Genomic DNA, 26,162 nt, shown 5'->3' on the forward strand with positions numbered 1-26,162 from the left:
AACATGAGTGAGGAAGGCTTGTTTCAGTGGTTTATAGCATGGACACAGGGCTTCACAGGACAGCAAATGTGGCTGAGTTACAGTACAGCAGATCAGTCAACACACATGTGCCAAGCGACATCCTTTGGTACAGATTTCCACGGGGTGTTTGGAGAACTCTCTCATCTAAAGCTCTTTACAAAGCTACCATGAGACAATGGAGAAGCTTTTCCACACAAAGAAATTGCCCCTGGAAAGCTACAGAGCAGGAACTGGCAGTGCTCACAACAGAGAGGGGTCACCATGAGAATCCCACAGCACCGGGGTCCTGCTGGTTGCTGTGCTCACAGACATCTGAAAAGGAGGTGGAACATGAAGTTCAGGTTTACCTTCATGCAGGAAGGTAAAGAAGAACACTGCAGAAGTACAAAGAGCTACAGGACTTGATTTCATCAAGCAATGGGGTGAGAGGTCCAGACTACATATGATGACATGGACCTACAAAATGATGCATTAGGAAAACGTGACCCTAATTCTAATTTCTGTGCTACTACCCACAAATGACATCTTGGCACTGTAACAGATAGCTCCAAGAAGTGTCAGCTTAATATACAGCAGTTATTAAGGCAAATTCAAAGCTGGGAATTATTAAAAAGAAAGAATATAACATTTTTATGGTAGAACACGAATGAGGTGAGTGACTGCATGTGCAGTTTTTTATTTCATGACACTTTCCTGCAGGGAAATATGAAAGAGAAGTCTGGAAGTAGAATTTCACTCTACTCTATAGGCATCTGTCCCCTGCATATCTGTACTCTGTAAGTACAGCATCTCTGAGGGAGAAGATTGGAGCCATAATGGAAAGCACATTATCACTTGAATATACATTCAGCAGTTGTAACCGAGGGAACAAACAGGATAATGAGATTATTTAGAAAACAAGTAGATAACCACCAGGTCTGACACGTCTCTGTATTTTAAGGGAAATGATTCTATAGCTTGGATGAAATTCTGCTTCAGATTCATTCCAACAGACTAAAATATCCAAACTGCATGCCTTGAACAACTCAGGCTATCTAAGCAACTGGGAACAGCAGGTGCCTATTCAGTAAAGACTTTAAATATAAAGGTCATTAAGAAAAAGAACAAAACAGGCCTGTTTTCCTTCTGCTCCTGCACAGGTAGAACTAGTCCTGTGTGCCAAATTCTGCTTCCATGAGGTGGGTTTAAGTACCAGCAGGCCATGGCTAGTAAGAAAGACCCAAAACCAGAACTCTTGGAATATATTTCTTTAAACTTAAGAACTGTACTCTTATCCTGGAAATGCACCTCTTCCACAGGGCAGCATCTACCGACCATCCTAAGATATTAATTTATAAACTGCTCTCTGTACAAAATCATCCAATTTGCTGATAGATGGCAAATGGTGCAAACCATGGGTAACAACAAATAAATCACCTGCTGCTCTCTAATTGAAACCGATGATGACCCAGGTCATTGTAGAAACTGTAACAGTTTTTCTTAAGGAACAATCAGTTGAAAAACAATACTAATGAGGCAATAAGTGCTATTGCTAAATTCATTCTGCTGCCATCATTAGGGGAGTCAACATTCCTGTTCTGTGCTAATTAGGTCAGCTAGCAGAAGCTCAGAAACAGAAAGAACATTAACCAAGTGTATCTGGAGCATTCCAGAGACAGATGGAGACAGCCAGAAGGGATTCTGAGTACTCATTGCCTACGAAATTTTGGAATCCCCTTAAACCAGTCATTCCAGTTAGACCAAGATACATTGGTTTAATACTTTCACTCTCTCTAGCAAAGTAGAAAGCACTTTATCAGGGAGCTTTCAACTGTGGCCAAATCAGCAAGTTTGTCTTGCTTTGCCAATGCAGTAATGCTCATCTTCTGCCCCTCCTGACAGAAGGGAAGATTCCCCCTCACAGGTGACTGGTTGGTCCCCATCCAAAACCAACCTATTTAGGTGCCGATAAGGACAAAATCCAGATTTTCTGACCTTTTCCTGTCAACAGGCACTACAGGTATAAAAACATCTTGCTGGGCCAGTATCACACCAATTTGTGTTAAAATAAGGACTGTCCTCTGGGACAAAGTAACTTCCCCTGACCTGTAATTACTGGAATGACACCTGCCAGAGTAAGTCCACCCCTGGTTCATGCCTGCCACAATTACCAGTACCTGAAGTTTGTAAGATCATTGTTTATCCCAGCTGAAAAGCAGAATGAAAGGCTCCCAGTGCCACAGGCAGAGTGCACTCAATGGGACTGACTGCCTTGCACCACACTGCTTGGAGAACAGCAGACAAAACCCACTGACATGACCCACAGCCTTTTCCCTGGAGGAAAGATCCCTCTCCTCTACCAGCCAGGGAGTATTTCCCAGCTCAGAATGACCTCATGCAAACACCTCCACAAAGATGCAGCGATCTTTGGGGTGCATTTAAAGGCTTCCAGTGGAGGTGCTCAAAGGGCAGTGAGGGAACTCTTCTGGGCAGCAAAGCAAACCCCACTGGGGCAAACAAATGCTGTCAGTAACAAGCCTACTTACAGCATCCAGCTGTGAATTTAAGTTTAAATGAGTTGTGAACACAAGACATCCCCCAAAAGAGGATTTCTTAACTCAAGTGGCATCAGCACAGTGACGATGCCCCTGTTACCACAGTCCCAGCAGAGCAGAAAGGGAAGGACCCTAAACCAAGCAGTGGCCATTCCTCCCTAGTAATACCTTTGTTTTGCAGTCAACTGATCCTAAAGGTTCACAGTGTGAACTGAACCACCTCTGGATACCTCATGCACCTCAAGGTACCACAAAAAAAAAACCCAACCAAACAACCAAACAAAACAACCAAACAAAACAAACAAACAAAAAACCAAACAAACAAAAAAACAAAACAAAAAACAAAACAAAACAAAACAAAAACAAACAAACAAAAAAACCCCACAAAAAAACCCAAACTCTGTTTTCTCTCTACTGGAGTTGGCTTGATGACAGGAGTCAAACTGAAGCAGTTGGTTTTTATTCCATAGTTCTACAAAATAGTCCTTTCACTAGGGTTGTCATAGTGTACACAAAAAACATTTTTCAGTCACTCAAAACACAGCCTTTGTAGCTCTTGGGGGTTTCGTTTGGTTTTTTATCCTGCAGAAAGTAAACAATCACATCTGTGGGGAAGAATTAAAAGGGGTGAATCTGGCTGATCAAATTTCTATCAAATGACAGGAGTCAAAAACTTTTTCTTCAATCTATTCATCTGTAAACACTTCCCCAACAATTGCAGAAAGGAGATCCAGCTGAAGAAGAGTTGAGTACTTTTCCAGTGAGCTCCCCCACCCTATCATTTGTATCAAAGACCATCTTGGCCATTTTTTGGCAATTGCCAACCATCCCAGAAGTCAGAGGGATGAACTTAAATATTTCAACTTCTCAAATCAAGAAATGCAATTAATCTGAAAATATTTTAATGCAGCAAGTTTGGCTGTAGAACCAGTGCAACATAGAGAGAACACCCATTGTATAACCAACTTTACTGCTTAATCTTAACAGAGTAAGCTACAGATGCAATGGATTCACCACAAGTTATTTGGTTAAATTAAATACCGCAGTTAGGATCATGCTGTTGGTAATTGTGGCTTTACAGTACCAATGCTCAAGTTGGCCGAGTTAATTTACCTGTAAGTAAAATGCAAGTTTACAGAGAACCGAAATAATTTAGTATAGTATGCTGTATTCTGTTCCATGCTCAGTCACAACGATCATGTCTTCAACAGATAAACAATATTTCAGCATTATGTTGATAATGCCAAACCATACAGGAATTGTAATGCCAAATTTACAACATAACACAGAGCTTAACAAACAGATTTCTCAGGTAGGTGGCCAGTGGTGAGAATGCTACAGGACTGAGGAGCATCCAAGCACTACTCAGTGCACACAAAGTGCTGACAGGAATGCTTTACCTTCGGATGGAATGATTTGTTTCCCAGAAATAACGTGCTGTAAAATGATTGTTAAGCCCTTGCTTCAAACACGAAGCAAAAGCACTACATGTTATTTACAAACCTGAAGCAGCAAAACCACTTTAGGAACAGAGAAAAAGTGTGATCACCTGACAAAGATGACAGAGCTTGGTCACTGTATTATGTGAGCTAGGATGGTAACCAAGTTGTAAACAAACTTTAACCAAATTAGGTTAATGCATCTATTCTTACCTCAAGAATATTGCCATTTCAGCAGACAGTGATTTTTAAAGCTAAGGACACTATCAGAGGTTTCATTTTTGTTTAAAGCCAAAACTTAAAAAGACCTGGAAGCTGGCAAATCATTTTTGTTCCCCATTAGCCTTCATTAACTTCACCACAGCATAATTCAGCAAAATTTTCAACCCCCCTGATTTTATCTAACTCTTCTCCAACTTTAGTAGCTGGTAGCAAAGTGGAAGCAAACACTATCAACACCTGAAAATCCCTACCCAGAGTGGTTTGGTTTTCCACTACTGGGGATGAGATCAGACTGCTGGCATTCTGCTACACAGAAATAAAAACACTAAAAGCATTCGCTTTTAATTTTGAAACAAAAACTTCCTCAAAATCAAACAGGCTTTGCAAATACGCCAAGAAATATATATGTAAACCAGATTTGAGTCTGTCAATCCCAGCAGTGTCATCTTCATTCCTCTTTCCCCCCCACCCTCAAAATTAACAGCATTGCCAAAGTGGATGATGTGACACTGATGGAATTAAATTCACTTACAGGAAGCCTGGAAACAAAAAAAAAAAAAAAAAGAAAATGAAACTTTGTCCCTGCCACACCTATTTTTTTTCCTGCATTTTGTAATGAACCCATGCAAGCATAAAAGGAGCTGTGTTGGTATTTTGTTTTTCTTTAAACAGGCATAAGAGTTGTGCCAGACAAAACAGAACAAACTTTTATTTCGCTTCAGAAAGATCTTGTATTACCAACTCGTTTCTCTTCGTAACTAAATGTGATAAAAAAATAAATCCATAGTAATGAAAAAAACCCAAACCCTGTAATCAAGCTGCTTTTCAAGTATGTTGATCCCCTAATGAGAGAGCTGCATTAGCCACACTACTGATTAAAACCTACATCACAATGATTAGGACACAGACCATAGGCCTGATCTCCTGGAATTGTGTCCAGCTGGATCTCCAGCCGAGTTCACACAAGCCTGGAGGCAGGAGGCCGGTGGGTACACATGCACACGTTACAGCACTCCTCAAATCCCTGACTCTGGCTGCATGCACTGCCCCAGCCCCAGCACAGCTCCTCCCCACACAGGGGAGGTGGCACAGGAGCCACACAGTGATCTTGGACAGGTACCGTAGTTTGCTGATCAACCCAGTGCAAATCTTGTGCTCAGGGAGATGCCCTTTGCAGACCTCCCAGACTGGAGAATTTTGCCCACAGTGTTTCTACAAAGCACAGCATAAACCATATCTTAGTGTTTCATTCACTCTGGAATTCCCATCTCCACCTATTGCAATTGTGGAATCACAGAATATTCTGAGCTGGAAGGGACCCACAAGTCCAACTCTTGAAGCCAATGAAAAGTCAGTGAAGGGGGTTCTACAAGAGTTGGTCCCTGCATTAAACACTAATACAGATGAAACATAAAAGGGGACAAACTTCCAAGTCACTATCAGTGATGGTGATAGGTTCAACTTTTCTTCCTTCCTCCTCAAATTCACTTCCTATTTAATGCAAGAGAAAAGTGCAACTTTGCAGCATGTTTGTTCACATCAAGTTTTTCCTCAAGAACACATTTTGCAGTAACAAAATATGGTCTATAAAGTCGCAAAGTGCTCAAGCTGAAGGCACAGAGTACAAACACATAGGAAAACAGACTTCAAAATACCAAGTAACAAAACAAGAGATAAACCAAAAATCTGGAATTGAAAACTCCCTGACAGAAGATACATTTACATGGTGTTACCGAACAAGTTATATTTTTTTTACAAAAGAAGTCTATGCAGCAGTGGGGAAAGATGTTGGAAAATTCTTTTAACCTCAGTAAAACAGTGTTTGATCCCTACATCTATGATTAATAGTCTTGTGCCAGCTATTGCTTCCTTATTTACCTGTATCAGTGATCAATATGAACTAGCAGATGTCTTAACTTTTGAGAACAAGGATTGTGTGTCAGAGCAAAAAATGATAAGAGAAGCATATTATAACCTGACCACATATTTGAGATATTCTCAAGGAGAAAAGATTCATTAGAAGATCTGGAACCACATCCAAATAAGACCACGGAAATAATTAGCATATATGGATGTATTCAGGAAATGTAATGAATATGTAATAGAAATGTGATGAATATGCATTAGTTCCATGAACATAAGCTGGTCTGTTAGGTTGCTGGTATGCATGCTTTGTGGAGCAATCCCCATGCACCCAGCACTGGTAATACAGTGATGTTGGCTTTCTAACCTACCAAATTGGTTGGAGAGTTTATTTCCCAATTTTCTGTGACAAAGGGGCCAACTCTTAAAAGGTGACAATTTTTAAACTAACAAACAAATACTGCAAAATAATGTAACTTTATTCTTATTATTAAGTAGAAGCTCCAGAAAATAACTTGGAAGTTCAAAAACTAATACACTGACGTGTTAACTAGTTTTAAGAATGTCCTTAATATTAAGAAAAGAGTGCAAAAAGGATTCTTCCATTCTAATGCTTTTGGAAGCTGCTGATTTCGGCTGCCCACTTCCACTTTGAAAGGATTGTTTTTCAAGGTGCATTCCTCACAGAAGTCACAGAACATGAACTTGTTGATAGGCCAGACCAAGGAATCATGTCTTTCAAAGTCACCCCAACTGTAGCAGCAACTGACGTTGTACAAAGAAGAAAGTCCAAAACTCTTCTCTGAGGCAAAGTTCGTGTCAGAGCTTGAGTATCAGCAGTTGCCAAAGGAGGCTCCAGATACCATCTGTGCTCCTCCAGTGTCTGTTCTGGCTGGGAATAGAAGCTGATCCAGTATATTCACTATCTGTATCCCCTGGAGCTTGCACAAGCTGATGAGCCACCTGAAATTATAGAAAAAAGTTTGAGAAATTCTCTCATATTAAACTTCCACATTATGTCCCTTGCCCCCATTCCCCAAAAATACAGCACTGCCTGTAAAACATTAACAGTATAAAGAGAAGCTGATTTACCATATAAATGTCCATTCATTCATTTCAGCTTACAATAAGAGTTCATCACAAAACTGTCTGGCATTTTATGGTAATAAACAAAGCCAACATACTGAGCTGAAAGCACCAGAGGGAACTTGGTGGAAAGAATGCCATAAAATGAACAAAAGTTAACAACAGTCCCACAAGAGATACTATTCCCCAATCCCCAAGGCTGTTTAATGACAATCAGGGCCTTGTACTTCAATCCTAACCTAGACTGTACAGGACTAGTCTTTCCTGGCCAAATGCTTAGTCAGCACAGAAGATGAGCAGAAGACCGATGAGATGAGACCTCTGACTGACTGCACCCAAATTAGGGCTGCCTGGAGTAGAGCAACCAATTCCTCTCTGTGTCTCTTCTCCTACACTGGAGGAAATTAAGGGAACAAAGTGAAGAACCTCACAGTCAATCATGCAGCAAGAGGCTTCAGCTACAAACAGAAGAGAACTTCCCTGCTGCATGACTCCAACACTTGTACACTGCCTTTAGTAACCCAGGGCAGGGGATCCTGTGCTGGATCAGACACATCTCTGAGGGTTCCAAGCTGAAAAGCACAACCCTCCAAACTCTCCATTCTGTCAAGAGTCAGAAACACACATCACCAGTGGGTGATTTACAGAGGTGGACTGGCTCACAGCATTGCCTGTTACGTGTATCCTGAGCAGGCAGAGACTTGGGAGAACTACGTTCTTTTTCCTCAAGACCTCAGCTTCCACTTAAATCAAGTGGAAGTATCTTGGCCTCAGTATCCAGGATAGTGGCTGTGGGACTCTGGCAGAGCTAGCCAGACTCTAGATCCAAGAAATTTGTATTTTTCCTTGGCGTGGTCAAGGTTACATTGCAGGCAGCTTGATACACATGGAGGTGCAGCCTCTGACACATCACCACCCTGAACACCCACAAGTCCACCACTACCTGAGTCCCCACCTGGAGGGCAGGGTCAGGGGCACACTTACTGTAAAGCTCTTCTCCAGGTCTCTTGCGTGACTGGTCACCTCTGGGAAAGAAGGGAGAGAAAGGTATTCTCATGATAACCTCAATTAAAGATGTCCCTGCTCACTGCAGGGAGGTTGGACCTTTAAATGTCCCCACCAACCCAAACCATTGGATGATTTTCAAAACAACAGCAAAATACCTCAGCACAACCATCAACTTGTAGAGATTTAGAAACAAAATATGAACATAGTAACAATAACACTACTGCAGGATTGTCAATTTACTAAAACAAAAGGATAAGCTATATTTTGTAGATTAAATTAGCTCACCTTTTTGTTACAGATTTCATAGGATAACATGTTTGATATCATAAGATAACTTTTTAGAAAATGAAGATGAGAAAAACTGCTCATATTCAGCATGGTCTGAAGTCATACATAAAATTGTATTCCTCAATTCAAACTCCTCAACCAAACTTTATAAACTACGTGAAAAACTCTGTATCTATCAGTCTGAAAAGGTAAGATGCTCCTGGCAAAGCCCAACAATCAGACTCTAGGCCTAAAGTCTGAGCTGACCATACTTGCTCTTTAAGCAGATTTTAGTACTTAATAGTGGTGATAAACTTCCTTCTTCAACTAGAGCCTGACATGCAATTAATGCTGCTGAAGACACCTCACTGTGCTGTGTTCCTTGTGGTTATTGTAGCAGGAAATACAGCAGCAAAAACATCACCATTTTCTGGCACAATTAAAGGAGAACAGATGACATTTAATACTAACCCAGAAGAGACTTGGCATGCTTCTTGATAAAAGAGAAAGCCTTTTTATACATCCGTATGTGTAGGAATATAACCTCAGAAAAATTCTGACAAGTCATAAACAAGCATAACCTATGTTCGTAACAGGAAGAAGCATATTACATCTTGAAATACCTTTCAAGGCAAAATGCATTTCAAATACCACTGGAAAATGCCATGTAGCAAATAAAGCTGAAGTAGAGATAATATCTTTTGCCTGTGTCCCTTCAGTGATGACACTCAAATCTAACACTTTCTATAACCCCCATGTTTACCAGACTGCACTGACTCACCCACAGCACAACCCTATAAAACTGTGCAAAACACAGTCATCAGAGACTAAGTGCCATCCATCAGTTATTCCTCTGCAAAGTTTTAGTTTGCATTTGTATTTCCTAAAGTCAAAGCAAGCTACACAGAAACTGCAGTTACACAAAAGCATGAGCTGGGAGGGGGGCAATTTTGTAAACCTACAAGCAATACAAAAACTCTCCACATGTCCAACACCCAGCAGGTCCCATCCTCCAGAAAGCCAAAAAGAAGAGTCAGACTCTGCAAACAATATGTTTACTCAGCTCTTGCTTGCATGACTGTCCTCAAGCCCCACTCTTTTCTTTGCCCACATCTGTCACACAGGACAGGAACTGTTTCCTACAAATTTGCATCAGTCCCACAGTCAGAGAATTTTCTGCATAAAAACAGCAGTTGCTAAAATACATTCTAAGGATCCCACAAAGTCTGTAACAAGACAGCACCACGTAGGCATTTAGTCTTTGCAATGGTCAGTGTCCCTTACTACCTCTCCCAGCTTTTTATAGTCTCCTCCTTACAGAACCAGCCAAAGAACTGCACAGCCAAGCTAACAAAGCCTCTCATTTTCAGGTAACTGAAGAAAAACATTTTTGAAAACGATTGCTTTTGTGGATGTAGACTGTTACAACTTGAAACCTCATTTTTAATTCCCTAAGAACCGTGAAACTGGTGAAATGCACTTGTAAGCAGAACTATCATTAGCCACCCACAGAATTAGCAAGATTGAAAGTTAGACACAACTAAATTGTTCCTTTTTTTGTTTTGTTCTGTGCATTGTATCCTTTTGTCAGCATTATATTCCTACTCAGTTTCAAAGTGTCAAACTCCTATTTCTTGGGCCATATGCACTAGTTTTCTCAGCTCAAGCTCTTACGGCTTTATTTTTATGCATATCTCTCTAAAAAATTCCTTTAGTCAACAGAAAGCCTTACAAGGAGAGTCTACACCAAACCATTTGCATTTGGGTCAACAGTAGAGCTTTGAAGCTCAATAATTTACCAAGCTTTGAAGACAGAGATTACCTTTGAGGAAAACTACGTGGGATGAAATCCAGAAATACATCTGACACTAAACACGCCCACACCTAGTGGGTGTTCAAACTACAGCACCAGATTTGGAGCATTGCACAGGTAACAGGAAAGATGAAGAGCAACAGGCACTGCCCAGAGTGAACAATGAACAGTATGAACATTTTCTGCTGGGACTTTTACTGTTTGTTCTGCCTCCTTTTGCCCCTCCCAGTTCAACACTCAGAAGAGAAATGCCTATTTAAAATAGACACCTTGTCTGTAGGAACAACTCTGAAAGTGGAATAAAGAGAAATCATCAACTGACATTTTCAGAAGCATCAAAAAAACCCAAAAAGGAGAGCTTATAAAAAACAAACAGCCAAAGTAAATGCTGAAGTTGAACAAGAGCATGACCAGGCAGTAGAAGCACAACCAAAATACAGGGATGCATGAACTGAAAGCAATCTGTTTCATCAAAATATTTCAAGCCTTCCAATCATCTACTTTCTGGTACCATCTGCATGGTTGTTAGTGTTCCAACACATGGAAAATAAGGCCAATATTTCATATGGATACTGAGTTGTGGAAGTTTTTTATGAACTCTTAAATTATTTCTTCAATATTTTTAGGTGTATCCATTTTTACCATTGCAGCAGTGTCCAGAACAATCACTACTGAAGACTAATAACTATTACCTTGTAAATCCATTCTGAATAAGCTCTCTTTGAAGTTTCTGGTCTTGAGCAGCATATTCCTGAAGCTCAGATTCCACAGCAGGGGGGAGAACATTTGGGATGAATTTAGAAAATAAAGCTGGTGCCATCTGTACCCATTCTGTACAAAGACAGAAAGCAACAACAAAACATGTGGAAGAGATACTTTGTAAAAATTTTACTCTTTGACAAATGTAACTTTATTTTAAATACATATCAGTATCTTGAATTAAAAGAAAGAAAAAACCCAAAATCATCCCTAAAAACCACAGAAATCATGTCTTAAAGTAAAACAAATAATCAGACTTAAAATCAGATGTTTACATATAGATAAAGGAATCCATTTCAAATTGAAATTCAGTTCCTGCTGCATCTCACAAGACCTTCTGAGTCTCTGGACACTCTCAAGGACAGGCAACTGAGGATCAGCAAATTCACCTTGCTAATCAGATAATTGTAGACCCTTTACTCCAGGAAACTCATTCACAAAATGTACCTGAGCCTTACTTCTAAAAAGCACAGCAGTATCATCACACAACCCTGCTTCTCCACTCTCCATTTTAAATGAAATAATGCATTTCTCTCCCTGCTCTTCCAAAGCTTAGATGAACAAATGCAATTCTAACCTGTACTAGTTCAGCTTCAGGACAGAAATGTGATTTAATTTCACTACACTGAACATTGCCTCACAGGAGCAAGACAGTTTACCTTAAAACTGCTTCACAGCTGATAATAAGAAACACAGAAGAGATGAGCAAAGCTGGTTTTGTAGCAACTGTATAACAAGGTCTGAGAAAAATAAATAGCCCTTAGGTATTACTGCAGCCAGACTTTCCACAGGTTGTAGCAGTTATCTTAAATCTAATCTTTACTTAGAAAAAAGGGATGCTTTAAAATTTATTCATTAAGGTACATCCCAATTCCCACATTCCTGCCCAAACTGGTGTTGTCTGTAAACCAACTGAGGGAGCACTCGACCCCTTTGTCCAGATCACTGATGGAGCTATTAAAAAGGACTGGTCCCAGTGCTGAGCTGGAATTAGAAGAGAGTCTTTTCTGGCAACATTTGAAGCCTGACAGCTTTTAGGTACTTTCAACTTGAAGAGCAAATAAGAGAAGAGCAAGTGAAGGGCAAGCCCACGGCCAGCGGAGCATCCTCCTCCTGTCACTGCCTGCACAGCCAGCTCAGAGCCCTGCTGGGATCCCCAGCACCTGCCTCTGGGCACAGCTGCTGCTTTCCTTCCCAGCCATGTGCTCCCAGAGCCCTGACACATCCCACGGAGCACATCCCACAGGGGAAGGGAGCAGCACCACCTAAGAGGAGCACTCGCCCGGATGGTTCCAGAATTCACCCTCCAGAACTTGCAGCACCCAAGAACTTTTACACCCAGAAGTCTCTCCTGGGCTCTGCTGGCTGGAATGGCATTAAAGCTCCTCGGTTTTTCAAAGGCTGACAAGTTTGAGAAGCAGGCAATTAGAGCAAATGTGTATCTGTTCAAGTGACAACCCAAAGTCAATCATCTGGGTCTTCCTGGAAGTGCTTTATCCATGCATTTTGTAAATGGAGGGTCCACCACATTCCTGGCTTACATGCTAAAGATTGCACTAAGGACTTTTGTAAAGGATTCCCATCCTCGTTTCTATCCCATAAATGGGGATTGCAAAGCAAAAATAGACTGAAGCTCAGACACAACCCTCCTCTCAGTCACACCAAGGTAAGAAGAAACTCTCAGTACTGTAAAAGAAAGGGAAGCAGGTACCATTTATTTATGGATATTTTGAACACTTCCTGTTTCTAAAAACTCCTCAAGCACACAGCAAAGCTCTGCTCAGTTCTCCAAAACTTACAGAACCAAAGATTTTGGTACAGAATTGATCAAAATCTGCAACACCATTTTCCCTTCAACGTCATTGTTGTTGCATAAGGTGTCATGATGTGTTCACAAGTTAAATTATTTCTTCCATGAAATAATACCAACCAAACAATGGCTTCACAGAAGAAAAAGTCATTCACCTCATGTCAAAGACCTGACTGTTTGAAGTGCCACTTGCAATGTAACTTCCACCACTTCCATAGTCCTTTATACAGATCTGCCCTTTGTCTCCAGAGCAGAGGGTTGGGTTGGTATTTTTAAGTGTATTTGGTATTCTCATGGTACCTTGTGCAGGTCAGATGGGCAACAAGAACCAGGGCAGAACTGAGCATTATGATGGACAGAACACAACACACATTCTTTTGTTAACTGTGCATTAAACAGAGACTATACACATGTAGGAAAATACATATTTAGGGAAACACATCACAGTATGAGACTAGCACAAGCATTGTTCCTTTTTACCTGGTCGTAGTGTATACAGGCCTTTCACAATATTTGCCATGGTTGAAGGAGTTATTTGAAACGGTGTTGACTGAGCTTCCAGAAGTAAAGCTGAAACAAAATTAGGAGAATCAGCAATTTTTCTAACCAAGAAATACAGGCTCTTACGCATATATTTTCCCATCAAAAACACAGTAGCTGTGCTTTTTTTGGTATCTGATGTCCTCACAAAGAAAACCATCTGAACCTGACAACTCAATTCTATAGAGTAATAAAAGATCACCTCTAAATAGAACTATCCTGTTCAAATTATGTATGACAAAAATGTGCAATAACCTATTTTTCATCCACTGGAAGCAGTAGGAGCTGTTAGGCAAAATTCAGCAAGCAATGGCTTTAAGTATTCAGACACAGAACTGAAGTAAACAATTTATTTTTAGATGCACTCTCAAACTGAGGGTGTTAAACACCCGAAAATCCACAAATCCCAGCTCTACAGCATTTAGAATCTTGTACATAAAACCAAGGGTGGATTGAAAGTCTGTGCACATGTAGTGTAAAAACTGTAAACATCAAATAAGAAAAGCTGTTCTTTTAAACACAAATTGACAATTTAATCTCATTCTTGGTATCTTCTGCAGTAAATATTGCAATAATTGTGTCTTCTTGTGGAAAAACCTGGCAATAGCACATTTACAACTTGTACTATGCTATAAGCTGGCCTTTATCCTGATGATGACTTATATGAGCTTTCTGAATTACAGAAACACACACACACAGAAGTGAAAGAAGAAAGATGTGAACCAACTGCTGCCTCTCAGTTTTCATTTGTCTACAAAGGAGCTGAGCAATACAGACACCTTTCTGTACACCCACTACAGAGGAGAAATGCCTTATAATTCTACCTAAAGGGCACATCTCTTGGGCTCACATTGTGGAAATTCTGCTTTTTAAGCTTCAGAGCATCTCCAGTTCCAGCTTCAGCATCTGCCACTATGGCACTTACCATAAAAAGAAAAACCTTCAGTAGCATGTTCTTCTTTTCTGAAGGTGTTTAAGTGGCTCATGTCACAGGGAAATCAAAACAAAGTATTTTTTCTAACCTTCAAGTAATCAAAGTTGTTATATTTAACTGTTAGAGATGAATTTATTTTATGAAGAGCCATCTTAAAAGTGCTTGCTCATTTCAGCTGAAGCCTTGAGGGCGTGAGAGCCTGTGATTTGTTTTGTAATGACATATCTACAGCCCCTTCCCTAAAGATGTTTCAAACAGGTTCTTTCCTAAAGATTTTTCACACAGCCTCTTGGCAGCCAACTAAGCTACAAATCACAGAATTAAAATGGGCATAATGCTTTATAATGTGACAGTAATGCACAATCCAAACAATGTGTGTGCATATAAAATATGTGTGTCTTTAGTTAGACTGTGGCTACTTCAGGCTAGGCTTCACCAAGAGAGTTGCAAAGTGGCCAGAGAACTGTGAATTTGCTCTTTACATACAGACATTAAGTTAGATTCCTAACATATGTAAAACAAATTCTTTAAAACAAAACCAACTTCTTCATCACTTTAGTGCAGCTTCAGACATTAACATTTCTTATCTTGGTTTTTGCAAGTGCATACGTATCCTGCTACAGTGCAAATGTAAATCACCTGCTCCTGATTTACAGTCAGTAAACACAAGCATGATAGTATATTCAACAACAATATAACAAGGTAATGGTACATATTTCCCATTTCTCAATGAAGAAAATTAAAGAAGCATACAGTGTAAACTAGCCCAGTCTACACCTTTCCCAAAAGCTGGACATCAATCTCTGCAGAAAGAATAGCACTGCTGTAGGATTTGTGTTTTCAGAACAATTCCCACAATAACAAACAAGACTCCTCTCTTTGGACAGATCCGAATGACCCCAATGCCAGGTTTAGACACAAAGATGTCAATAGATAAAAGCTGTAAAAGTGCTCTGCACACAAATTCATGTTCACCAACCCAGACATTCTGTCCTGTGTTACTTCTTGAGAGAGGGTCACTCAGACTCAAGGAACAGAAAGAGCTGTGCCACACATGCTGAAGTCACCTCTGTTGTTATTTTACAATCTCACAAAAGACTAACAAATTCTAAGGTTTTGCCTCTTGCTTTGTTAGCATAACTAACGAGACCCTAAAAGACAGAAGTTGCACAGACTCTTACCTGCTCCCACCTGCAGCATTTACATGGATAGAGGGGGGTGAGGCAGAATAAACCTAAACCTCAGCTGAATGACAGTGGTAATGACACTATGATAATACCTGAACACCTCCACAGTGTTTATGAACTAACATCACATTCTACAGAGCAAGTAACTAATATGCAAAGAAGTTAATTAACCTACAAATAGTCTTGAAAATAACTCCTGGCAGAATCAAAGAAGAGAAGTGTGGATTCCCACGATGAAATGCTTTAATTGCAGAAAGATACAAGAAGCTCTGAAATGTTCCTGAGCTGAGGTAAGACACGATACCCAAAATAGCCTCAAGGATTTCTGAGGAACAGTGGATGAACTATATTGGAGTAAGTGAGGAATGAACCTGCAACACTTCAGGTACTCTGCAGTAATGGAGTTACCCCGTTATCACACAGGAACACTGCAGAACCTCATCCTTCAATGAATGTTCAAGCTCCTTCCTAATTACAGTGGGGCACTTGGGGCAAGATCCAGGACCCCAACAGTTCCAGGAGCAGCAAAGTTCAAATTCACTTGGTCATTACTCAAGATTGACTTGCAAAAACTAACGGGTTAGCTGTTCTAAAAATCTTTTTCTATCCCTCAGCATTCCTTTGAAAACAGACTTATTTTGCTTAGCAAAGATGTAACTTTTCTGGCAGGACAGTGAAACTTTCTCATGTTAATTAAACAATGGTTTTTTCCCCTCCCTTTACAGTAGCTTCAAAGTAAGCTATTTTAACAAATCAACCATAAGTATGACCTAAGCAGATGTGTTCAAAGCTGTAATTATTCAACAATGCACTTTAAAAAAATATAAACCATATTCCCATTAAAAGTAACTCCAGGAGCTTCCACAACTCAGGCCTTAGTCAGCTGTTGGCTCTTCAGTCTCCAAGAGAGGCAGAACCCATTGCTTAACGAAAACAAGCATGTGCTGGAGCTCTGTGTCCCACTGTCCAAGCTGTGCTCTTTGGGCCTTCATTCTTTCAATTATTGTGCAATAGAACAAGTTTTATGCTGCCAGGGCACTGAGCCCTCCCACAAGTGCCCGGGAGGTGCTCAGGGATGCCCAGCAGCAGCACCAGAGCTGTCAGCAGGGCACAGCCCCAGCAAACCTGGGCAGCACAGCCCCACTGGCCCTGCTGCCCTTGGGGAGGGTCAGCAGGTCACAGGCAGTCAGATCTGCCCTCTAATAAATCACCTTTCTCTCAGCTGAATTACACACAAACACTTCCACTTGGCTGGGATAAAATCACACTCACCTTGAGGATGATTCCTTTATCCCAACCTTTCCTCTCCAATCCAGCCCGTGCAAAGCACTGGCTTGGAACCCACGTGGCAAGAGCAATTAAACAGGGAGGGAACTGCTACTCCTGGCACCCAAGGTGTGGCTGCAGGTCTTTGTTGGTGCTGTTTTGGGCTGAGGTTTTTTGTGAGGTTGATCACTTTTTTGTGATTGTTTTTTACTGTTGTTGTTTGGCATTTGGGGTTTCTTGAGGGTTTTTTGTTGTTTTTCTTTCACCTGCTGCCTATTTTATTCTTAAATTTACTGCTGAAGCTTGATCATATATTACCTTTTCATTACTTTAACCTAGGTACAACTCCTACGTGTTAATTATTGATCTAGAACTTCAAAAGCCTTTTGCAGGAAAACTGACTTTCCCTTTGGCTTAATCCTCACATTTGCAGTTTCATCCACCTCCTTATGATCCTGCATTTTCATTTTCCTTTAAACAGAAGTAAAAATAAATTTTTACTAACTTAAATTCTTTATAAGTTTGTAATGAATTAAAATGGAGATCAGAAAAAAAAAGATATAAAAAAGTTGTCTTTATTATTTATTACTAGCATTTGCCACTGGGCATTTAATAAAGCCACAGATTACTTTTAAAATATTCATTACCTAAACCAAAAGCTTTATTAAGTATCTCATGAAAATGCTACAAAACAAAAATTCTGAGTCTTAATCACATGGAAAATACTCAGTGCTGTAAAAAGAATAAATATGAGAAACAAAGCTATAAATGTAGAAATATATGCTTTTGGACTTCTATAATTGGAAAATAAGGTGGTATTTTCACGTTTATAATTTTGTGAAGGCTTATTGAAATGGGAACATAATTCCTATTTCTTTGCCAAGGAGGCAGATTAACCACGATGGCCATTACTTGAGACTGTATTTTCCAACTTAATCAACATGAAACAAGGAAAATAAGAAACACAGCTGCAATTTTTTAAAAATGACCTCGCTCTTTGATGACAGGTTTAGTTCAGAGACAAAATTTGCCTGTAGATTGTTACTTAAAGAATTTGAGGGTATTCTACAATACTTGCTAACAACACAGACTGTCTCCAACAGTGGAGACAACTGGCTACAACACAGTTAGTCTTTAGCTGTCAAATTACAGCTTCTTCAATATTAGTGAGACCACCCTTACACTGGTGAGTGTGTTATTCTCGATTATTCCAGCAGATCTGCAGAGCACAGAGGGTATAAGAAAGATTACCAGCTACAAAAGCTGTCTTATTTAGCCCTTGTGAGCATCCAGGGTACCTGCTGAGGTCTAAGAAAAGGGTTGACATTGAGTGTGACAAGTTCCTACAACATCATCCCAGCACACTCCCCAAGGGCTGGAAAAGAAGTGGAACAACAGTGCAGCTGATTTTTACTATCAGTTATCTATGTCTACCAACATTTGCAAGGAAAGAAGGAAGGACAGGAAGGAAAACACTGGTTTTGAGGTTAGAATTGGAAATTTGAAGGGATGGTAATAAGATTGAACTATTTGCCTGTGCAAAACAAGCTAGAGATTAAACACTGAACAAAGTCACAATACTACAGATGCACAAAAATCTTTAAAAATTACTTTTAATGAAGAACCTGAGAATAAATAGATCCCTTCTCTACATCTCACAAAAGGACTCTTTAAGCTACAGAACCCTCTTGCCCCCCAAATCTGTCAGAAGCTGGTATTTCTACAGCTTCGTAGTTGAGGAAAAGGGTACATCAGTTTTTTGTTTTAGAAGAATTCTAACAGAAATCACCCTGCTTTAGGCTGGCACAAATACACTGGAATGAAGCAGTATTTTCTACTAGTGCTCTGCTACCTTGCTGCAGTTTTAAGGCCCTCAGGAAGGAATGTTCTCATTTCATTTTCCCTATCCTGACATGTAGGCTAATTGCAAAGACAGAGAGCAAGTCACTCCACAGGCCAGTAATTCTGTCTTTTTAAATGTTTATTTTTCTACCTTTTTTTTCCCCTGTATCATTCTTAGGCTTAAAAAGCAAGAAACAGTTTGTGAAGGTGGCAGAGTGAAGTTGTACAGATTTTCTTCTCATACTAATTTCACACACTTTTAGGAAAAAGCAAAGCAGTGTCCAGGGGCTGAGTAACATCCAATATATTACAGAAGAGCCTCAGTAATCGAACAGGACATTTTTAAACATATTGCTTCTGTCATCACAGTAGTCACTCTGTGTCTCAAAGAAAAAAAGAACAGTGATTTCAAATGCTTAAGGGCAGTTTCTATATTAAAGCTTTAGTTCAGATTAGAAATGTGATTTTGAAGCAAATTCACCAATCATCCCCACTTACTGCTCCTTGGTTGGTATGACAGAGCTGCCTTGGAGCATATTACTTTAATTCCTTTTGGGCAAGATTGAACCAGATGTGCTTGAACTGCTGCTAACTGGAATTCTCTCCAAAGGACCAGACAGTAGCAAGTGCAAAATAAAACTCTCCAAAAGCACATAAAGGCCAATACTGGGTCCCAACACATAGGTGTTTCACCCTCTGTAGATCTGCTCCCTTTGCAGCACACCACCTACTAATGTAGATGTAGCCTAAAGGATGCAATGAAACCTCAGCTCTTCCTACAGGGCCCACACCTGCCAGATATGAGCCTGTGGTCATCAATCTTCTGTGGCACCAAACCTATAATGATGCTCAATGCTTTTTGTCAAAACCAACACAGAACAGGCATTCAAGAACATGTTCACTTAAGAAAGTAACTGCTATTTTCTTATGAAACACAGTCATTAGATCTGACATGGAAACGAGAAGCACAAAGAAGGACTCCCTGAATGTCAATCTGAGGGGCAGCAGCACACAGGAAGGGTGGGGGCAATGCTTTCTGCATGGAGCTGAAAAATGAGGAGTGTTTTCTCCCCTTTTCAGGGGATTTTCTCTGCAGTTTGCATGTCAAGACAATGACAGGTTGCTTCTCACACCCAGATTGTTCGACACAGATGTCAAAATTGAAGGGGGGAAAACAAATGCCACCTCAAGCAGAGTAAGTGTCAATCCAATCCATCTTTTTCTTGTCTATCTCTGCTGAAGGGTGAGGCATAGGGAGTGAATAAAAAAACCCAGCACACATCAAAATAAACCCTGTGGTCTCTTGTAGCTGTACAGTCAGGCCATGAACCTGGCATCAATCACAGTCCTTCTCTCAGCCTTTTACACTGCTCTTCTCAAACAGAGAATTCTGTACTCACAAACAAAGGCTGGATATGGAATTTATTAACAAAAGGCATTGTGTCATAGTAGCACAGCCAAAGAGATGAGGGTCCCTTCCTTCACTGACATCAACAGGCTTCTGGAGGTCAACACAATAAACACACATCTGCTAAATATGTAGGGCTGGGTGTCCACAGAGCAACACACTCCTGCTTACCCACTGCACCAACAGGAAAATCTCTGCTCAAGAAACATGTTCCCTGCTACATTTATCAACCTCTAACTAGATTCATCCTCTATGATTTTGCATTAGATTTCTACCTTCTGAACTGAAAAGGACAGTTGGGCAACTTCATTGTTAGGAGATGCTGGCAATCTTTTCCAACTTTCACATTTTCTGGTGCTTTTTAGAAAGCAGCAACGCAGTAGAAATATCCTTCCTGATGTCTTTATAAAGGAAAAGCTTTTCCAACATAAACAGTCCTCTGTTGAACTTTAATACCCCTCCAACTAAAAAAATAAAAATTAAGAAAACAGAACAACAGGATCTCTTCATCTCATCTGAATCCAAATGACCTAACTAGAAAGGAACAAAGCTGTCATATGCAAGAATCTTCAGAGCAAAAACTCTCTGTGTAAGTAACCAGAAACTGCTAACTTAATGAAGTAGGCTGTGAGTGGTCTCCCTCCTTCAGACTTTTTTCAAAGAACTTTTTCTTGGAAAACCATGAGAAAAACTTCTGCAAAAGAGAAAAATATATCTGTGATATATTTTTACACTGTGTTTTAGCTCTGAACTCACACAAGCACTGACATGGAGAACTACATTCAGCAATTGCCTATGTACTGTTAGGATCTACCCAAGGTAGCACTGTATGCTCAGGCTTCAGTAGCTAATCCTGTAATCACCCCAGTCAACAGGAACAAACTCAGAAGTGCTGAAGAAAGCAGTTTTCCCTCTGATAAAGCTCACCTGACTTCCTAGTTGAGTAACTACTGTACAGAAGTGCAGGCAGATGCTTCTTTGGGAAGAACCATCTTGTACTGAATGGTGTTTACCAGCAGATTGCTCTTACAAGAGTAAAAACCACTTCCTGCACTCAAAATACTACTGTAAAAGGAAAGAAACAGCTCCTACACAGACATAGGAATGGCTGAAGTGCTACAGTGATGTGCTAAGGCTACTACTTATCTGGAAGTGCCATAATCCATCTGATACATCCTTACTTCCCCCACAAACACCACTGTCAGCAAAGAATTAGTAGAACACTCTACTCAGGCTGCCCTCTAAAACAGCTTTCAACTACATGACCAGTTTTAGCTGCTGTTGCTTTTTTCTCAATATGGAGGTGCTGAGCTCCTCATCAATCTGCCCGAGCAGGACTCCAGCCTGGAACTCTTCAATTTTCAGGAAGAGAACAGGGATAATTGCAAAATCTCATAATTAGAAACCAAGTGATCCACCCAGGAGACACAACAGTGCACTGTTAATAGCTTTGCCTTCTGCCAGAGTCAAAAGCAACCTTGTTTTGGGCATTAAGCTGCCAATATCCAAAAAGAGAAGAATAGCAGCTACTTGTAAATACTCTCTGCCATTGCATTTTTACCTATTGCAAGTACCAGAAGTAGAGTTTCAGGAGCTGTTATTCACTTTCATGTAGTAGTTACCATTTTGCTAGACAAGATTAAACAGGCAGGATGTTTCCAGGGCATGGAGATTACAGGGCAGGACTACCAGAAGAGACAGTGGCTACATAAGGAGAAAACACACCTGTTTCTGAGTTTTTCTGGTTATAAGTCACCTAATGCAGTAGGTGGAATTAGGTGTAGCAGGAACAAAGACAACACTCTCCACCACCCCTTCCCTAGTGACATGGGGATATTATCTGCATCCTCCCCTACTGCCAGTGCTCATTTCTGAAGCTCCTTATAAACAAGATGCTGTATCTTTGCTTGTTACATTCAGTTATGTAGTTCTGCAAACAGCAACTTCTCCCAAGCCATTGAATACAGCAGTCTTATTTACAAGAGCCAGCTTTGCCTTTGTAAGGAAAATAATCAGGTTATATTCACTTAGTTCAAATGTACCCTGTTTAACTTGAAGAGCGTTGACTTGATAAATATGTGTGAGGGCAAAAGTGTTTCACAAACACAACTATGTTCATGAATCTGTGCATGGTATAATTTTTGTTATATATTTACTTTATCTGATGAGATGCAGTCTAGATAGGGGAAGGCTGATTTAAAAAAATTTCCTCTATCAAAACCAAAGTGGAACCAATCAGCATTTGTGCAGGAAAAACCTGCCCAAGTAATGTTCACTCAGGCAGTGTTTCCCCTGTAAGTAATGAATTCACACTTCACTCTATTTTTTGCATCTCAGTGCTCAGAGAAGTGCTCCCAGCAGAGACCATGGTAGCAGGCACTCATCCTGCCCCTCCCTGCCTTCAGCCCCCCAGCACAGGCACCAGGCTCACTCAGCCGGGGGGGCTTTGGGCAAGATCAACACTAAGGAACACATCTGTGTTGCACTGCCCTTCTGACTTCTTCTCTTTCTCTGTCTTTTTGAAGTGGAGCAGGAACTTTTTCAAAAATCAGATGAACCTGAAATGTACTTACAGTCCTTCCTGACCACAGCTTCAAAAAGAAATGCCAGCTTCTGGGCTCTGACAGAATGACAAGCTCCTGTAAACAAAAACCACTTTGCACAGAAAAACATAGCAACTAATTTCAAGAGCGAGAGCAGATGTTACTCTTATCCTCCAGTCTAGATCACAAACGGATTAAGCCAATTTTGTAATTTGTTTTTTCGAGCAGAGGGAAGGCATGCTTCTCCTCTCACTGAAGTGGCAGTTGCAGCACCTCTTTAAAAAACAGCCCCAGGATTCCATTTCTCTCTACAGATCATCATTTCCTTGACTTTAATTTCCTAGTCAGATCCATTCATAACAGTATTTTTTCCTCCTCATAACACAGAAACTCTTTTTTGCTCAACCAAATCTGTATCAAACATCAGGAAACAGCACCACAGACTGACATTGGGAAGTAAAGTAAATAACAAACACTGACTTACATCCTATTTTCATAGAGCCCTTACACTTCCGAAAATGAAGGTAATATTCTGATCTATCATGGTCTGAATTTCAGCAAGCCACAAAGAACAGCTGAGAACGGCAGAAAATAATACAACACGAACTTTTTCAGCACTTCTACAGTACTATATCATGTGCTAGGTGTCTTCAACTATTTCCCAGGAATCTGTTAGCAAGCTTAGAATTTTACTTAGGCATTCTTTAACTCAATTTAAAGATTCTGTTATCCAAGATTTAACCAATTCAGATCACAGTTAGTTCATACCTGTCAGTATTTATCGCCTTACTTCAGAGTAAGATAAAACCTAAATAACTTAGTTTTAATAAATTGACAGTCAGACTGAAATGAATCCAAGGAAGTCATTCATTAAACAAGAAACTCCATATACAGCAACAGTCAGTGACATCTTACTTTTATTTTTCAGTGTTTTCTTTTCATTTTACTTCTGCAATTAACAGAGCTGGGAAGAAGTATTTCTGATTTCACACACACACACAACACCACAGGTCTTTTCCTTTCAACAGTTCATCTGCAATTTCTATTGGAATATGCTATTATCACCACAGAAAGTTAATTACATAGCAACAGACATCTGACATCACTTATGTCAGAGGTTTGACCAGCATTACCTTTGCATTGGCATTGGGGAAAAAAAAGAATTCTTTGTCTGAAAAACGCACACTCGAAAGTTATTTAATTTTAAGGCAATATCATCTGAATTTTCCATGATCCTGTTGCAACAATGATCTTACTGGGTTTCATGACACTATTAACTCTCTTTGGCACAAAATAAAATGTGAGGCCCATGGCTGGGGATTCCTCATGGTTCTGCTATTTCCAAGGAGATCTGATCTGCTACCCAGCTAAAAACTCTTCTTAGCAACACCTTTCCACATGGCAAGAACAAGGTGGCATCAGAGCTCATGATCTCACATCATTTTAGGGTATCAGGCTCCCTGACCTTGTAGTCACTTTGTTTACCCATTCCTCTCCCAGGATGTCAACTCTCAGTGACCCTAAAACACACAGTAAAGTGTGTGCTCTTGCTGGAGAGAGCAGGGCATTACTACCCAAGGAAAGACAAAAGGGGAAATATCCTCCACTCCAGTGGCTCTGCTGCTTTGCCACCTGCCCTCTGGAGGGGCACAGCAGCCCATCCACAGGTCCCTGTGCTCACACAAGCACCCCCAGCAGTGGCAGGGGGAAGGCAAACTCTGGCTCCCCACAGCAGTCACACTGCCCGTTAAGTGCTCCCGTGGGTATCATTTGAAGCACATTAAATTTGCATTAACCCATTAACTTCGGAACTGCTGTCAGCATGATGCAGTTCAGAGAAGAGCAGCGAGGCTGGGGAAGGGACTGGAGCACAAGTGCTGTGAGGAGAGGCTGAGGGAGCTGGGGGGGCTCAGCCTGGAGAAGAGGAGGCTCAGGGGAGACCTCCTCACTCTCTGCAACTCCCTGACAGGAGGGGGGAGCCGGGGGGGGGTTGGTCTCTTTTCCCAGGCAACCATCAGCAAGACAAGAGGGCTGGGTCTGCAGCTGTGCCAGGGGAGGGTTAGGTTGGAGATTAGGAAGAATTTCTTTCCAGAGAGGGTGCTCAGCCATTGGAATGGGCTGCCCAGGGAAGGGGTGGATTCTCCATCCCTGGAGGTGTTTAAGGACAGACTGGATGTGGCATCAGTGCCATGGGCTGGGAACCACGGCGGGGTTGGATCAAGGGTTGGACTGGATGATCTCGGAGGTCCCTTCCAACCCAGCTGATCCTGTGATTCTATGATTCTATTCTAACTGGCAGGGAGGACTCGGGTACATCATGACAACAACCACAGTACGATCACAGTTCTTTGGCCATGCCACGTTCCTACTGATACCTGTCAAGATTTTGATAATGAAATTAAAGAGTAGCAGCAGAAGCAACAGAACAATAAAGCCTTCATTATGTCACAATCACAAGTCATATGGGAAAATAAATATTGGTTCCCCCACATCTCAGGACAACCATTACTTTGTAGAAAGTCACATTTTTGAAAAAACAAACAAACAAAAAAAGGTTGAAGTGTGCCACATTTCCTCACGCCTTAGAGGAATTCATATTCATTTGCAATTTTCCCCTGTTTGTTGTGGATTTCTGCAAAATCTGAAAGCACTGTGGCTTTCCACACTCCCATTGTAAGAAAATCAACAGGTTTACTTACGCATTAGGTTGTAAATGTGCTTTTCTGCAACGTGTTCCGTAAACAGCTTTATAAGGTCATCTTTTAAGTCTCTGTTAAGCTTGGTTTCTATGTAAAATTTATTCTGGAAAATAAGACAAAAGTTTTCAACTTTCTTTCTCACAATAGCAATTAAAGCAAACTTATTTTTTTCCCTGAACAAAAACGGTTTGGAATTTTAAAGGTGTAGAATAATTCACCTGTAAAATGATGACTTGGGTATTTTTTCCAATGTCTAAAAGTGATTAAGCCATTCAAATAGGTAGGTTACAATAATAAATCATCAGGACAACTATCCACTTCAATGGTTCATCAACAATCTCAAAGGATAGCTACTCAGAACTAATCAACTGTGGAAATAAGTGACATATACAAATCCATGCAAAACTGAACTACATTAAAATTTTTAGGATTCCATTATCTTGACCTACTCAGCATTAATAATACATTTACCTCTTTGAAGAAAAAAAAAAAAATCAAAGAAAATTCTATTAATGAGTTCCTTCAGAGTCCCTATACCTAATGTACTATTTAGTATTACTCCTCAGTTCCCAGCCTGCAGTTAATAGTGAGATTTCTTGCTGTATTTTATTGATAGGTGTGTTTTAAATGCTGAAAAAAAAATAATTGCTCCAAGATAAGTCTCCTCTTATTAAAATGCTAACTTTGAAGTAGAACAGCTGAATTCAACTGGACAACTTGTGTAAGAGTTAAACAGATTACCTAATAGAAAATGAACTCAAAAATAACTTGCAGGAACACTTATCTGACAGATTTACTAGAGGAAGGGCTATCTTAAGGGAGAAAGGTTTTCTCAGATTTTAAATCAAGCTGTTCTCCTGATGCATTTAACAAAATTGGAACAAACTCTCAGAACACTATTAGAGCAATCTTTACATTTCC

General features: G+C 40.4%; 1 protein-coding gene across 2 annotated transcripts in view; it reads right to left on the minus strand.

The window, feature by feature from the left end:
• Positions 1-2,999: 2,999 nt before the first annotated feature.
• The window catches only part of CACUL1 (CDK2 associated cullin domain 1), a 48,734-nt gene continuing 25,571 nt past the window's right edge, over positions 3,000-26,162 (minus strand). For both annotated transcript variants that reach the window (XM_027746485.2, XM_027746484.2), the window contains 5 exons: positions 25,242-25,344; positions 13,303-13,392; positions 10,946-11,084; positions 8,150-8,190; positions 3,000-7,042 (listed from right to left, as the gene is read on the minus strand). In XM_027746485.2, the coding sequence (XP_027602286.1) occupies positions 7,002-7,042; positions 8,150-8,190; positions 10,946-11,084; positions 13,303-13,392; positions 25,242-25,344 (414 nt within the window). In that variant the 3' untranslated portion in view covers positions 3,000-7,001. The remainder of the gene's footprint in view (positions 7,043-8,149; positions 8,191-10,945; positions 11,085-13,302; positions 13,393-25,241; positions 25,345-26,162) is intronic.

Source organism: Pipra filicauda, unplaced genomic scaffold, assembly GCF_003945595.2.
Source record: "Pipra filicauda isolate LSUMZ 115617 unplaced genomic scaffold, ASM394559v2 scaffold53_size3534045_pilon, whole genome shotgun sequence".
NCBI classification, from domain to species: Eukaryota; Metazoa; Chordata; class Aves; order Passeriformes; family Pipridae; genus Pipra; species Pipra filicauda.